The 14247-nt window shown below is 34.0% G+C and overlaps 2 protein-coding genes across 5 annotated transcripts; both read left to right on the top strand.

Moving 5' to 3' along the window:
- Window positions 1–1879: 1879 nt before the first annotated feature.
- On the top strand, window positions 1880–14206 carry LOC128187179 (actin-5-like). Of its 4 annotated transcripts, none has more exons than XM_052857435.1 (3): window positions 1880–2029; window positions 10633–10837; window positions 12100–14206. In XM_052857435.1, the coding sequence occupies exons 2-3, from the start codon at window positions 10709–10711 to the stop codon at window positions 13099–13101; spliced, it is 1131 nt and encodes a 376-aa protein (XP_052713395.1). In that variant the 5' UTR covers window positions 1880–2029; window positions 10633–10708; the 3' UTR covers window positions 13102–14206. The 4 variants fall into 4 exon arrangements, with proteins under 4 accessions (XP_052713395.1, XP_052713394.1, XP_052713393.1 ...); XM_052857434.1 differs by lacking the exon at window positions 1880–2029 and adding an exon at window positions 9484–9621; XM_052857433.1 differs by lacking the exon at window positions 1880–2029 and adding an exon at window positions 9503–9617.
- Window positions 2024–8431, top strand: LOC128187186 (actin-2-like). The gene is made up of 3 exons (XM_052857444.1): window positions 2024–2446; window positions 2996–3737; window positions 7479–8431. The coding sequence occupies exons 1-3, from the start codon at window positions 2321–2323 to the stop codon at window positions 8216–8218; spliced, it is 1608 nt and encodes a 535-aa protein (XP_052713404.1). The 5' UTR covers window positions 2024–2320; the 3' UTR covers window positions 8219–8431.
- Window positions 14207–14247: the final 41 nt, after the last annotated feature.

Raw genomic sequence — 14247 nt, 5'->3', positions numbered from 1 at the left:
TAAAGTTATGAATTAAGTTCCATAAGAAATAGAGGGAATTAAACTCGATGGATGTAAATATTTTATAAAGAATCACAATCTCAAGAAAATGTACCATTATCAAAAATAAATTATAGGAGCTTTAAAAAAGTCCATTTTTAATTCCTGTACATTCTGGTCAATTAATTAAAAAATATATATTACCATTAGTAGATAAAGTCTTGCTTTATTTGTCAAGTAAATATTTAGCATTAGAACTCCTACCCTTTCCAAACATTCAGTATTTATCTTTATTTTTACGATCGAACACGTCAATAAGATGTAGTGAAACTCGCCACAGATTCACATTCCGGATTGATTTTTAACGTATTTTATTGAATATTTTCAATAGGGATTGGATAACAGGCACAACCTACAAATATCCGCTCCTTTGTCCTTCAATAATTTTAAATCTAAAGTTTAAAATTATTACATGCAAAATTATGTAATGTAATGATTTTTAACTTTAGATTGAAAGTAAATTACACTTTGTATAAGCAGGCCAAGGTATGCTCAGTGAGATAATCATCGAAATCCTGATGACACTTTCGGGTGAAAACCAACGGGAAACAAAACCCGAACACAGGACTGTTATCTGTTTGAGATTTTCGATCGATATTAGAGCCATTTATTATTTCTATGAGTTAAAAAAAAATTTAAGATGGCGATAACATATTACTGCTGTGTATGTATATAACGACATGCTTATGCTAGTATTGTGTCAAGTCTTAAAATTGATCTAGAACGACGACTTCTACTTACATCTTAATACCATTTTTGGAATTTATCTTGGGTGTAATTGGTTAAACTTGATACCAAAAAAATATATAAATAATAAAAAACATTTAAAATGGCCGTAGACGACGTTGCAGCATGATTATTGGCGCTGTTTTCGAGTAAAATACGCATAGATTGCGTCATCTTAGCCTAAATGTTAAAATGGCTCTATCATTCAAGCTGTTGTGTCGTCATTACAATAAATGCACTGATATTTATGAGAATGAGAGATATGAGACCAACCTACACTTTCTCCCTGTGATTTTTAAAATTCAAACATAAATACTTGTAGTGAAAAGTTTTCTAGCTTACTTTCAAGATTCAATTAACTGCATCGATGTATCAATGAAAATATTTACTTATTTGTGGCGACAGAGAAAAAATGATTGTAATTTCTCAAATTTGGGAAATTATGTTTATTTAATTAAGAATTTCAAAAATTCAATTATTAAATGTTAAGACAATCCAACGCGGAAGTACTGAATCCCAAAAAATCAAGATATAATAAAAAAATTGACCAATTTGATCATTATCAATGTTGGTCATGTTGTTAAGAAATTTAATTTTCAAGCATAAAAATCCCACAAAACCCCACCAGCCATACAAAAGTGGCATCAGGAACCTCACAAACGAATCGTGAAGCGACTCAACAATATCTAATAAGCTTGATATTGTCATCAGTGCTATCAACGACCCCCTAAAGTAACCAAGGCAATATGAAACGTACATGCTTGAATCATAACGATTTTTATAGCTAAAATTATCTGTAAACAATAAAGAGCTTCATACACATTAACACCGACAATGACACGTTAAAAGGCGATGGCGAAAGTGTAAAGACGAAGTAGCAATAATGTCTTTTACTAATTAACAATTTTTAATTGTCAATAAGTCCATGACTATAATTAGTCATGGACTCATTGACAATTAAAAATTGTTAATTAGTAAAAGACAATAGCAGTACAAATCCTTCGTCTTAGCAACTTCAGACTTTGCACTTTCTCCTTTGAACCTTCGCCTTCGCATCTTCATCCTAAAGGCGAAAATGAGAAGGTCGAAGTGGCCCCAACGGAACACCATACATTTCACCTGATAACATTATGCTCATGGACAATAACCGGAAAAGGCAACAGTACATGTAATTGTGTTCATAATTACGTTCGAGACAAGTCTGTTTAATGACATGACTGGTTTGGTAAAGCTTTATCCTGTGTTGGTCAACGGTTAACACTTGGTGAGTTATTTTTAAATATGACTCTGGTATATCATATATTACTATAGCTTGTCTGATCGTCTTACTCTGGACTTCCTTTAAAGTCAATACGTGTATAGAGGACTACCCGGGTTAATTTCTGCCTAATGTGTAGTTGAACACGTCCTCAAATATTCGACGGCATATAAATACAAGAAGCTAAAGGAATGTTGAGCACTACAATTAAACTAAACATGAACCTGTTTGAACTTGGATTTGTAATTAGTGATTACAAAGAAGAGAAAAAAAACCGCCTGTTAGAATGATTTCATAATGGAGGATGACGATTTTGCCGCGTTAGTAATTGACATTGGATCCGGGATGTGTAAGGCTGGATTCGCCGGAGACGATGCTCCCAGGGCTGTGTTTTCCTCCATTATTGGTCGACCCAGGCATACGGTATGTTGAGTTCTTACCTTTAAACATTGCAAACGATCCAAACGCATGATTTCATGTACAGAAAGATGCAGAGTCAAATAATGAAGCTTCTTTTAACCCAGTCACTGAAAATACGAAAGGACGTTTTGCTGTTTCTGACTCTGCTTTTTTTCTCTCCTGAAATGAAGACTTTATTAGTAAAATGGAAATAATATACATGTATAACGTTGAATAAAATAGAATATGATATAAAGTTACGTCCCAAACAATGAACTAATTTGAATGCTTCATGTAATACACGGGTAAGGAAGGTGTCGTTTTCTTTGCTGCTCTGAAGGTATTTGTTTTGATTCCTTTGATATCACTCTTTTTGACAAATAAACCTTTTTATAATATTAAACTGGTAAACTCAAAAAAAATTATCATAGTAAAAGTCCTATTTTTGGGGGACATATTTTAACTGGAAATTTTATGCATATCAATTTACACCTTCTGTTTAAACTTTTAATTAAATTAAACCTCAAGTAAGAGTATTAAAACAATCTTTGACATTACGATCTTCCTTTACAGGGGGTGATGGTTGGTATGGGACAAAAGGATAGCTACATCGGAGATGAGGCTCAGAGCAAACGAGGTATCCTCACCCTCAAGTACCCCATAGAACATGGCATCGTCACCAACTGGGACGACATGGAGAAGATCTGGCACCACACCTTCTACAACGAACTCCGTGTGGCCCCAGAAGAACACCCTGTTCTTCTGACTGAGGCTCCGCTCAACCCTAAGGCAAACAGGGAAAAGATGACACAGATCATGTTCGAAACTTTCAATTCCCCTGCCATGTACGTCGCTATTCAGGCCATACTGTCTCTGTATGCTTCAGGTCGAACAACTGGAATTGTACTAGATTCAGGAGATGGCGTTTCTCACACAGTACCCATTTACGAAGGTTACGCCCTTCCCCACGCCATCACGAGAATGGATCTCGCTGGACGTGATCTTACCGATTACTTAATGACCATCCTCACCGAACGTGGATATTCATTCACAACTACGGCCGAAAGAGAAATCGTCAGAGACATCAAGGAGAAATTGTGCTACGTGGTGCTTGACTTTGAAAGTGAGATGGCAACTGCTTCATCCTCATCATCCCTGGAAAAAAGCTATGAGCTCCCCGACGGTCAGGTCATCACCATTGGCAACGAGCGATTCAGGTGTCCCGAGACTCTATTCCAGCCATCCTTTATTGGCATGGAATTATCAGGAATCCATGAAACCACCTACAACAGTATCATGAAATGTGGTGTGGACATCCGTAAAGATTTATATGCAAGCATTGTGTTATCTGGTGGTACCACCATGTTTCCAGGAATAGCTGATCGCATGCAAAAAGAAATCACGGCTTTAGCACCGAGCTCAATGAAAGTCAAGATCAATGCTCCGCCTGAGAGGAAATATAGTGTTTGGATTGGTGGCTCAATCGTGGGTTCTCTAAGCAACTATAAAGCGATGTGGATCAGTAAAGAGGAATACGATGAAAGCGGTCCAGCATTGTCCACAGAAAGTGTTTTTAATACATGTACTTAATACTCTTTTAAAACATTTAGGATCAGTCGTGGTGTTAATTGATCTTTGACACTTGTAGGATTTGGGATATATAAGCAATAAGACTGACCAAGATGGTTTGAAACACATTTGAGAGATATTGCCTCATCAATTAGACAAAAAATTTACGCAATATACAATGTATAAAAATTAACAATGGTAACTGTCCAGATAATAAACAACACCTAAAATAAACTTGTTGTCTTAATAAATTAAAATGCATCATTCCTTTGTTTTGAGTTGTACTTACAATGTTAGCAATTTCATTATATGTAGGGGGTCAATATCTAAAAAGAATATTTTTTAAATGTAAAATTGCATGTACATGTAATATCAACTATTTCCATTGAGAGTTATCCCTCAATATTTACATTTACTAAGTATAATTCACTATATTTCTTATGGAAATTGATTGTAATTCACAGCTGTATAGAAACTGACAAGACTTTAATCTTCGCGTTTTTCAAAAATAAAAGAATGTAAGTGATAACGTTTGTTAGTCTAGACTTGCTAAGGTTCTGCAGACAGCCGACATAAATCAAGAGAAAGCAGAGAAGTATTGGGCATTTTAACCTATGATTTAATTGGTCAGGGTTCAAATACATTTTTTTCTCAAAATTGATTCTAATAAACGAATAAACATACATAAGTTCGTCCATAAACCCTAGCAAGGATCGTGAAATTTGTTTTACAACTTTTTTTGTTTTATGTTGTTGTCGTTGTTACTCTTCGTTTTCACAACGGTTATTGAAATTTTAAATAATTTTGATTTAGAACATTTTTTTTAGAATGAGCCTTGCTGGGAAAGGGGATGGGGGAATATACTTCTTATTGATCTTTGACACTTGAAGGAGAATATCCCTTATTCGATTATAGAAATATATGCATATATTTTGATGAGGGGGAACATCATTATTATTCTCAATGTTGTTCATTTGGCTGTCCTGAGAGAGAAGGGGCGTGGTTCTCAACCTTATTCGCCGACTAAAATATTGGATCTGTTGTAAATTTATATAATATAATTAATAAACCAAGTTTCTTTTTGGCAGGAAAGTTGTTTTGATAGCTTTTTTCATCTACTTAAATCTGCTGCGGAGTACCCGTGTTCATCGTTAGTTGTTTTTTCTATACCTCTTCCAGTACATTGATATATACCTTTACACATTCCGCGTTCAATAAGCAATGTTTACATTAGAATCAGGTCAGTATGAGGTCATGAACACGCTGTAAATGCAGATATATATATATACTGGATAGCCTTTTGAATATCATAAGTATTATTATAAAAAATAATTCTTTTGTACTGTGATCTTGAAACAGATTTACAACCGGACATTTAAACATTTTAAAGCAGAGAAACGAATTGAATCAAAGTTACTGTTTTTTAACATAGTCGTATACAAATCGTTAAATAAAAAATCAATAAGTATAGCATATAAACCCTTTCCCCTGATAACAGCCTGTAGCGTAGCAAACACAAAATAAATAACGATACCTTGATTAATCTTTGTTCGAAAATAGTAAGAAATACCAAATAAATACATAAATGAATGGATAAATAAACCCCCCCCCCCAAAAAAAATAAACCCCAGAAAAAAACAAAATCAAAAAACAAAACAAACCCTCTCCAAAATTATATATATATATATATATATATATATATATATATATATATATATATATATATATATATATATATATATATAACCTTATCAGTTTGAAAAAAAAGTTTATTAAAACACGACTTGCGCAAGCAGTCGAGAGATTAGTACTATACCTGTCCCGAGTGTGTCAAGTCTAAAAATAGTTCGGTCTAGAACGGAGACCTCTTCATAAATGTAGATACCTTATTTGGATTTGGTTTTGAAGAATGTCGTCATTTCTATACATTTCAACATTACTAATATATGTAAGAAAATACACGTACCTGAATCAACAATTAAAGTGTGGTATATACATACATGTATTGATTTTACTACACGAATTTAGATATACTTTGCTCTGCTCTAATTTTATTTTGTATTTTTTTAAATTCATTTTTTTAAATGAAGATTTCAATAATGAAACAATCCTGAATTATTCAACAAACCTTTTCAACTTTTCAAATTGACATATTTTTTTCTTCATATATATATATATATATATATATATATATATATATATATATATATATATATATATATATATATATATATATATATTTTTTTTTTTTTTTTGAAGGTTTATAAAAAAAAAAATTCAATCGTTTTGTTCTGTTTTGTGATTAAATTGTTAAGAGTCGATAAAGGCTTAAATGAAATTATCTTATCTTGCGTTGTTTCATGCTTCATACATTATGGTTTATTTTTAATTATGATTCTGATAAAGCCTGGTTGACTTATAAACTGAACTTCCAAAAAAGGTAAAAATCACAAACAGCGCTCCATTCTGTTGTCTTAATATGGTATTGGATCATGAAAACAGAAGCACGTGATCAAAAGCCTTATGGCATATAAATACAAGCAGCCATCATAAGTTAAGCATTACAATAAACTGGAACTTAACTATTGGAAAGAAGTGTGGAGAATTTGAATAATTTCGAAATGATGAATGACGATGTTGCAGCTTTAGTTATTGACAATGGATCCGGGATGTGCAAGGCTGGATTCGCCGGAGACGATGCTCCAAGGGCTGTGTTTCCCTCCATTATTGGTCGACCCAGGCATACGGTATGTACATTCTAATAACTGATGTAAGTTGAAACCATGTCATCCCTATGTTCGTATAATAGGTAACATACAACCAAAGGGATAAAATCGTTTTTTGTAATGCAGCGTTAACGGAAACCGCTTAGCATACTTTTCACGTATTCTATTTCATTATTTACCGAAAACAATAAAATAAAAAAGTTAATAATATTGGCATTTCATCTAGTAGCTCATGTTTCATAAAGCAATCTGATTGAACAATTAAATAAACTATTTAATTACATAACACAGTGTTAATGATTCAGTTTATGGTAATTTGATACTGGTAAACCGCAAATGAATGTTGACTGTAAGAAAACTGAATTTTTATGACGGAATTTATAAATCTAAATCATTTTACTCTGATAGGGTTTGTTCATTAATCAAAAATAAAGGAAAAGAAAAAAAATTCTAAATTGTTTATATTAAATAATACATGAATATCCTTATTTTCCAGGGGGTGATGGTTGGTATGGGACAAAAGGATAGCTATGTCGGAGATGAGGCTCAGAGCAAACGAGGTATCCTCACCCTCAAGTACCCCATAGAACATGGCATCGTCACCAACTGGGACGACATGGAGAAGATCTGGCACCACACCTTCTACAACGAACTCCGTGTGGCCCCAGAAGAACACCCTGTTCTTCTGACTGAGGCTCCGCTCAACCCTAAGGCAAACAGGGAAAAGATGACACAGATCATGTTCGAAACTTTCAATTCTCCCGCCATGTACGTCGCTATTCAGGCCGTTATGTCTCTGTACGCTTCAGGTCGAACAACTGGAATTGTACTAGATTCAGGAGATGGCGTTTCTCACACTGTACCCATTTACGAAGGTTACGCCCTTCCCCACGCCATCACAAGAATGGATCTCGCTGGACGTGATCTTACCGATTATTTAGCGACCATCCTTACAGAACGTGGATATTCATTCAAAACTACGGCCGAAAGAGAGATCGTCAGAGACATCAAGGAGAAATTGTGCTACGTGGCGCTTGACTTTGAAAATGAGATGGCAACGGCTGCATCCTCATCATCCCTGGAAAAAAGCTATGAGCTCCCCGACGGTCAGGTCATCACCATTGGCAACGAGCGATTCAGGTGTCCCGAGACTCTATTCCAGCCATCCTTTATTGGCATGGAATTATCAGGAATCCATGAAACCACCTACAACAGTATCATGAAATGTGATGTGGACATCCGTAAAGACTTGTACGCTAACATTGTGTTGTCTGGAGGTTCAACCATGTATCCCGGTATCGCTGATCGCATGCAAAAAGAAATCACAACACTGACTCCAAGCTCAATGAAAGTCAAGATCATTGCTCCACCCGAGAGGAAATACTCCGTCTGGATTGGAGGATCCATCCTGGGTTCTCTCTCCACTTTTCAGGGGATGTGGATTAGCAAAGAGGAATACGATGAAAGTGGTCCCAGCATTGTCCACAGAAAGTGTTTCTAGTACTTACTGTTTAACCAGTTGACCTTTGAACCGATCTGTGATGTTTGTTGTAAATCATTTAAAATAACAATTAGCTTATCCAGAATGATTATGAAATGAACTTGATTGATTGATTCAAATATAATACAAATACACTAGTATGCAACTTACAAGTGATAGTATATAAAATATGATTATGTATGTTGTAACATGTATAATAAATAATGAAATCCCTGTTTATATCTGAATATCTGTAGAGATCTTTTCTGGTAAATACGAGAATATCAACTCGTAATAATAAGATCTTTTTTCGTAATTACGAGATAATTAACTCGTTATTACGAGATCTTTTTTCGTAATTACAAGTTAATTATCTCGTAATAACGAGATCTTTTCTCGTAATTACGAGATAAAAATATTTTTGTTTTGGCACTATTCGCTTTTCGTAGTTAACTAACCAACCCGGTCAGTATGATAACGATCTCCGAGACTAGACTATCAGCAATGTTCGATAACTCTAAATTATCTGGAATTTTTTATTTGTACCATAAATCTGACTTTTATGTAGACAAATCTAATAAGTCTTGTAGTGTTAATATTACGCTCAGGTGTTCAGCAAACTGCTTGGCTTAGTGGCCCCTCGTGTAACATAAAGGTAAAGGGGTTGGAGTCACCGATGTACCGGTACAACCGGGTTTTTTCCTAATTTGATCTCAAGTTGTATATATTCATTCCATAATATGCATCGTGGCCAAAATTGCCACAACTTCGTAAAATTCATGGATACAATCAAAAACTTTTCTTTTTATATTATTTCATTTATAAAGTTTGAAGGATAAATAAAATTTTTAAGATAAAGATTGAGGCAGATGTCGACCACCCAGCCCCCTTAGATCAATATATAGAGCGTTAAAGAAAATTTGTCTTCGTTATTTAATTATCTTTGATACGAGTATCGTTATTTTTGGGGGGGAGGGGTATTTTGTTTTTGTTTCTTTATACTGTAAAAGACTAATGGTGACGAGTAAAGAAAGTATTTTATATGACGGCCGTCAAAATAAATATATACGTCATCAATGCATTTTTAAACAATTTTTATTCTCGTTGGAAAATAACTACATACGTAAACCTACAAAGTTGCATGTTTCTACTTAGATAATTTCTATTGTTTCTTACAAAACAAGTCCTCCGATCGAAGTGGTGGAGCGAATGATATCAATTTCGGAAACAATTAAGAATATCTCCATATAAAAGTTCTCGATATCAAGTGTTTAATAAACGCCTTTTTGGCGGCGCAGAATAAAATATTTCTTTTAATTTGGCACAAAGCGGCTTCTGTAGCGGCCGAAACATCCTGTTTGAGTGTTTTCTTTTTCTCGGTAGACTCGGACTATCTCTGTAAACAATCGTCTGATACATAGTAAGTACGTGTACTTATATATTTACAATACAATGAACACATCCTGTTGTCATGAGATAATAAGATAGGTCCGAACGAATTACTGGGGGATCCATTGAACACATTTCAATGTGTGTATAATATATTATTTAATATTTGTGATATGTTAGATGTAACTTTTGTAATAATGCTATTCTAACTTGAATTTAAATTTTGAAATTTGAAATATAATATGTAAATCATATTATAACCGTTCGAGGATTAATTGATTAAGATACTCTTAGATCTAGGCTTGTTTATATGGAATCTTTAAAGTGCCATAAACCAATCGATAAACGCTTTTCCGCGTCATATGTTGCTTGTAAATTATAACTATATACGTGTTTTGCAGCTTATTATATCTTTTTTTTACAGGTGTTTACTATTCAAGTAAATATTAAAGCATTCTAAAATGGATCAATATGTTAATTCAACTTGAATACTCTCAAACATTACATTAGGTACGGAGTGAAAACATGACAATTTGTTCACGATTATCACAATACTGTGTGTTTAAACGACTTTAATCAGACTGTATGGTGGATTAAAAAAAGACAACATAAAATTTTACAATATTGGGGATTAAATGATTCTTTGTAGAGCCATTTTACCAAGAGGTTGTACTTTCAGATGAACATGTCTAGTTTTTTCACCAAAAACAACAGTCAAATATTAAGAACATGAACCTTCTTTCAGATTTGCTTAAGTTTATAGAAATTCATCAATGTTCATTGAATGTTGAAAATTTTCTGGTCTATTTTTTGAAATGAATGCGGTTTCAACTAATCATGAAATATAAAGCCCTTGATAAAGTCAGACAAGTGTTGCTGCAATCAGTGTATGTTCATATCTACATTGTATTTGCCGATGACTGATAGTTAACCATGAGTAGCATATGACACTAATACCAAATGTCCAAATTCTTGTTAAAACAACTCTAATTCTTCTCGTTAATCTTACACCTACTCTACGGATGCTAATAAGTTTTTACTTTTAGGCATCTCTCTTTAACCAATCTTGGAAATGTTGAATTGTGTAAATCGAAAACGAGATCAAGAAAAAACAAAGTTAAAATGGCTGATAATGACAAAGTCACAGCGTTGGTTATTGACAATGGATCCGGGATGTGTAAGGCTGGATTCGCCGGTGACGATGCCCCCAGGGCTGTGTTCCCACCCATCGTCGGTCGTCCCAAGCACACGGTAGGCTATGCCAAGTTACAATTATAATATCATTAATAGCATCACATTCACTGATGTAAAATGTTGTTATTTAAGCAACAAATTCTTTCTTTGGTGATTCATGCGGGGTATGAAGGTGGCGACATTGCAGAAAAAATGTACAACCCACTAATGCGGGTTATGTAATTTTGTTCTGCAATGATCGATACCTTTTATTATAATCTTAATCATCAAAGAAAGCATTTTATTGTTTATGTTTACATCTTTCTTTCAACAAATTAATAAACTGATTGTAAAAAGTAAGTTAAATTAACTAAATTACTGTTAATGACTTAATGTACATCAGGACGTCCGCTAAAAGAAACGGCCAAATCGCCTCCTATGGGAATTTGAGTCTGACATCATCATCATTATTTTGTGCAGTCTGTGAGTTTTCTAGGGTCGCGGTAGGATTCGACCAATCGATAAACGGGGCGTGTAGATTTCAGCCCCGTCAATTTCAGTCCTGTCATGGGTTATCCATAGGTTTCCGATAAGAAATAGATCGAATCATATTCGATAGATGTAAAGATAAGGATTTGTTTGTTATACTTAGTAATTTCTGCAAGTATTTTATCATTATCATAAGATACACAAAATATAAACGCTAGCGAAGGCACTGTACAGATAAATGTAAAACTGTTAACATCCATATGATTTGTTCTCGAATTCTTAAATTTTGCAAAATAATTTTGTTACTTGTATCGAATGTTTTAAGGTTTTATGTTTATATATCATAACATTCAGCAATACTTATATTTCATGCGGTCTAAAATATATGAATGTATACGATGATAAATGGATTAAGAGGGGTCTCAAATTGGCAATGCCTTACGATACTGAGTATGTTAAAAAAACCGAAACCAAAACTAATGTAATTCAAATTTAGCGCATGTCAAAATAAAAGAAAATAAATAAATGATAAAATGCATTAAAATGATAAAATAAAAAAAATTAATATAGAATTAAATATAAATAAACTTTTTTAATTACTGTTTTTAATATTTATTTTAGTTGTTGATATCACAGTAATATTAATCAATTTATAATTGAAAGATGTTTATAAAATATGCAAAAATTGTTATCATTATTGTTTTTCAAATACAGGTAAAGTCTCCAGAGCCCAAAAAGTAATTCGTTATTTTGCTAACTTATATGGGGGAATTGTACACCAACAAACTTTGTTTTCCCTTACTTTTATCTTGGTTTAATCGTATTTTTTTTTAATGTTGGTTACATTTCAGGGAAATATGGTTGGTATGGAGTTCAAGGACACGTATGTTGGAGATGAGGCCGAGGTTAAGAGAGGAATTCTCAAACTTAGACCTCCCAGAGAACATGGCATCATCACCAATTGGGACGACATGGAGAAGATCTGGCACCACACCTTCTACAACGAACTCCGTGTGGCCCCAGAAGAACACCCTGTTCTTCTGACTGAGGCTCCGCTCAACCCAAAGGCAAACAGGGAAAAGATGACACAAATCATGTTCGAAACCTTCAATTCCCCTTCCATGTACGTTGCTATTCAGGCCGTACTGTCTCTGTATGCTTCCGGTCGTACAACTGGATTTGTACTCGATTCCGGAAACGATGTCACCCACTCAGTGCCTATTTACGAGGGTCATTCCTTTCCCCACGCCGTTTTGAAACTTCATCTCGCTGGACGTCATCTTACGGATTATCTCGGGAAATTACTTACCGAACGTAGATATTCTTTCATAACAACTGCTGAAAGAAAAATCGTCCGTGACATCAAAGAAAAATTGTGCTACGTCGCCCTTGACTATGAAAATGAGATGTCATCATCAGTGACATCTTCTCTGGAGAAAAGTTATGAACTTCCAGATGGCCAGGTTATCACCATTGGCAACGAGCGGTTCAGATGTCCAGAGACTCTTTTTAAGCCATCCATGTATGGAGTGATGAATTCCAATATCCATGAACACATAAACAACAGTATCATGAAATGTGATGTGGATATCCATGAAGACATGTACTCTAACATTGTGTTATCTGGAGGTTCAACCATGTTTCCAGGTATAGCCGATCGTATTCAGAAAGAAATCACAGCACTGGCTCCAAGCTCTATGAAAGTCAAAATCAATGCTCCACCCGAGAGGAAATACTCCGCCTGGATTGGAGGATCCATCCTGGGTTCTCTCTCCACTTTCGAAGATATGTGGATCAGCAAAGAGGAATACGATGAAAATGGTCCCTGCATTGTTCACAAGAAGTGCTTCTAATACCTTTTTTTGTGTGAACAAAAGCAGGACGGACCGGTTATAGTTTGAGTTATCGATTAAATGGTGCTTTGTATTTTGGGAACTTCATTTTTGTCATACTATAGTTTCATTAATGTTTGTTGCTATAAATAGTTAAGGATTAAGTATATTTTACTGTTTCGAGGATGCAAAAATTCTTATACAATGGATATATCAACAAAACCTGTTATCAGATTTACTTCAGTGGATATTTGGTTTCGTGGACCGCATATACAACAAAATCCACGAAAATTGACGTTTAACGAATATTAACGAAACCAGTAGTTGTCTCTTAATTTTTTAAGTAACTGCATGCATGTAATTTACATGCACAGCATAAAGTGTAAATGTATTTTTACCACTAAAAAAATCAATTTAACACGACCGGAAAGAACTACTAGTAATACCAATATTCTGCATATAAATTTTATCGAGAAAAAAAATATCAATATGAAATCGAGTCATGCACTTATGTTGGTATATAGATGAAAAAAAAATATGTGATTTGACTATACAATCATCCTGATAAAGTATGGGTTCAATATTGTTCGAACTTTGATTACTGGGCCCCTAGGAGGGATTCAGAGTTTGATATTGGAAACAGTTTAGATTTTAAAATGTTCAAACCATTACTCCTAAACTCACTCTGTGACCACTGAAGAGGTTTAAAAATCAGCATAAGAATAAGTAGCGTGTATAACGTGCAACTAAAGAATATTCTTTCAAATGCAATGCAATTTATAAAACCGTAAAGCAGTTGTTTCTGGACAGAGCAAAGATTTGGCGAATTCGATCTTACGAAGTATGCCAATAATTTTTGCGAATATAATTTTAATGTATCTTTTTTTTTTCTTCAACAAGTACTTTCTGTCAGGTATAGAAATGAGCAAAACTCATCATCACTATGACAGACAATACAAATTTAAAATCTGATCCCAACTTACACAGTTTAAAATTTTCAAATAAATAAAAAGTAAAAATATGCGCGAAAATAGTATAAGTGTAAGTAATCATTCTATATTGCTGAAACAACAATCTCTGTAACAATAAAAGGGGCTTAATGTTTAACAAAAAATATGTGGAGAATGAAGAAAAATTGAAAACCTATAAAACAATACCTACTCTACC

This window comes from Crassostrea angulata, chromosome 6 (assembly GCF_025612915.1).
Source record: "Crassostrea angulata isolate pt1a10 chromosome 6, ASM2561291v2, whole genome shotgun sequence".
NCBI lineage: Eukaryota > Metazoa > Mollusca > Bivalvia > Ostreida > Ostreidae > Magallana > Magallana angulata.
The sequence above is the reverse complement of the archived record's forward strand: the minus strand, read 5'-3'. Positions and strand labels throughout refer to the sequence as shown.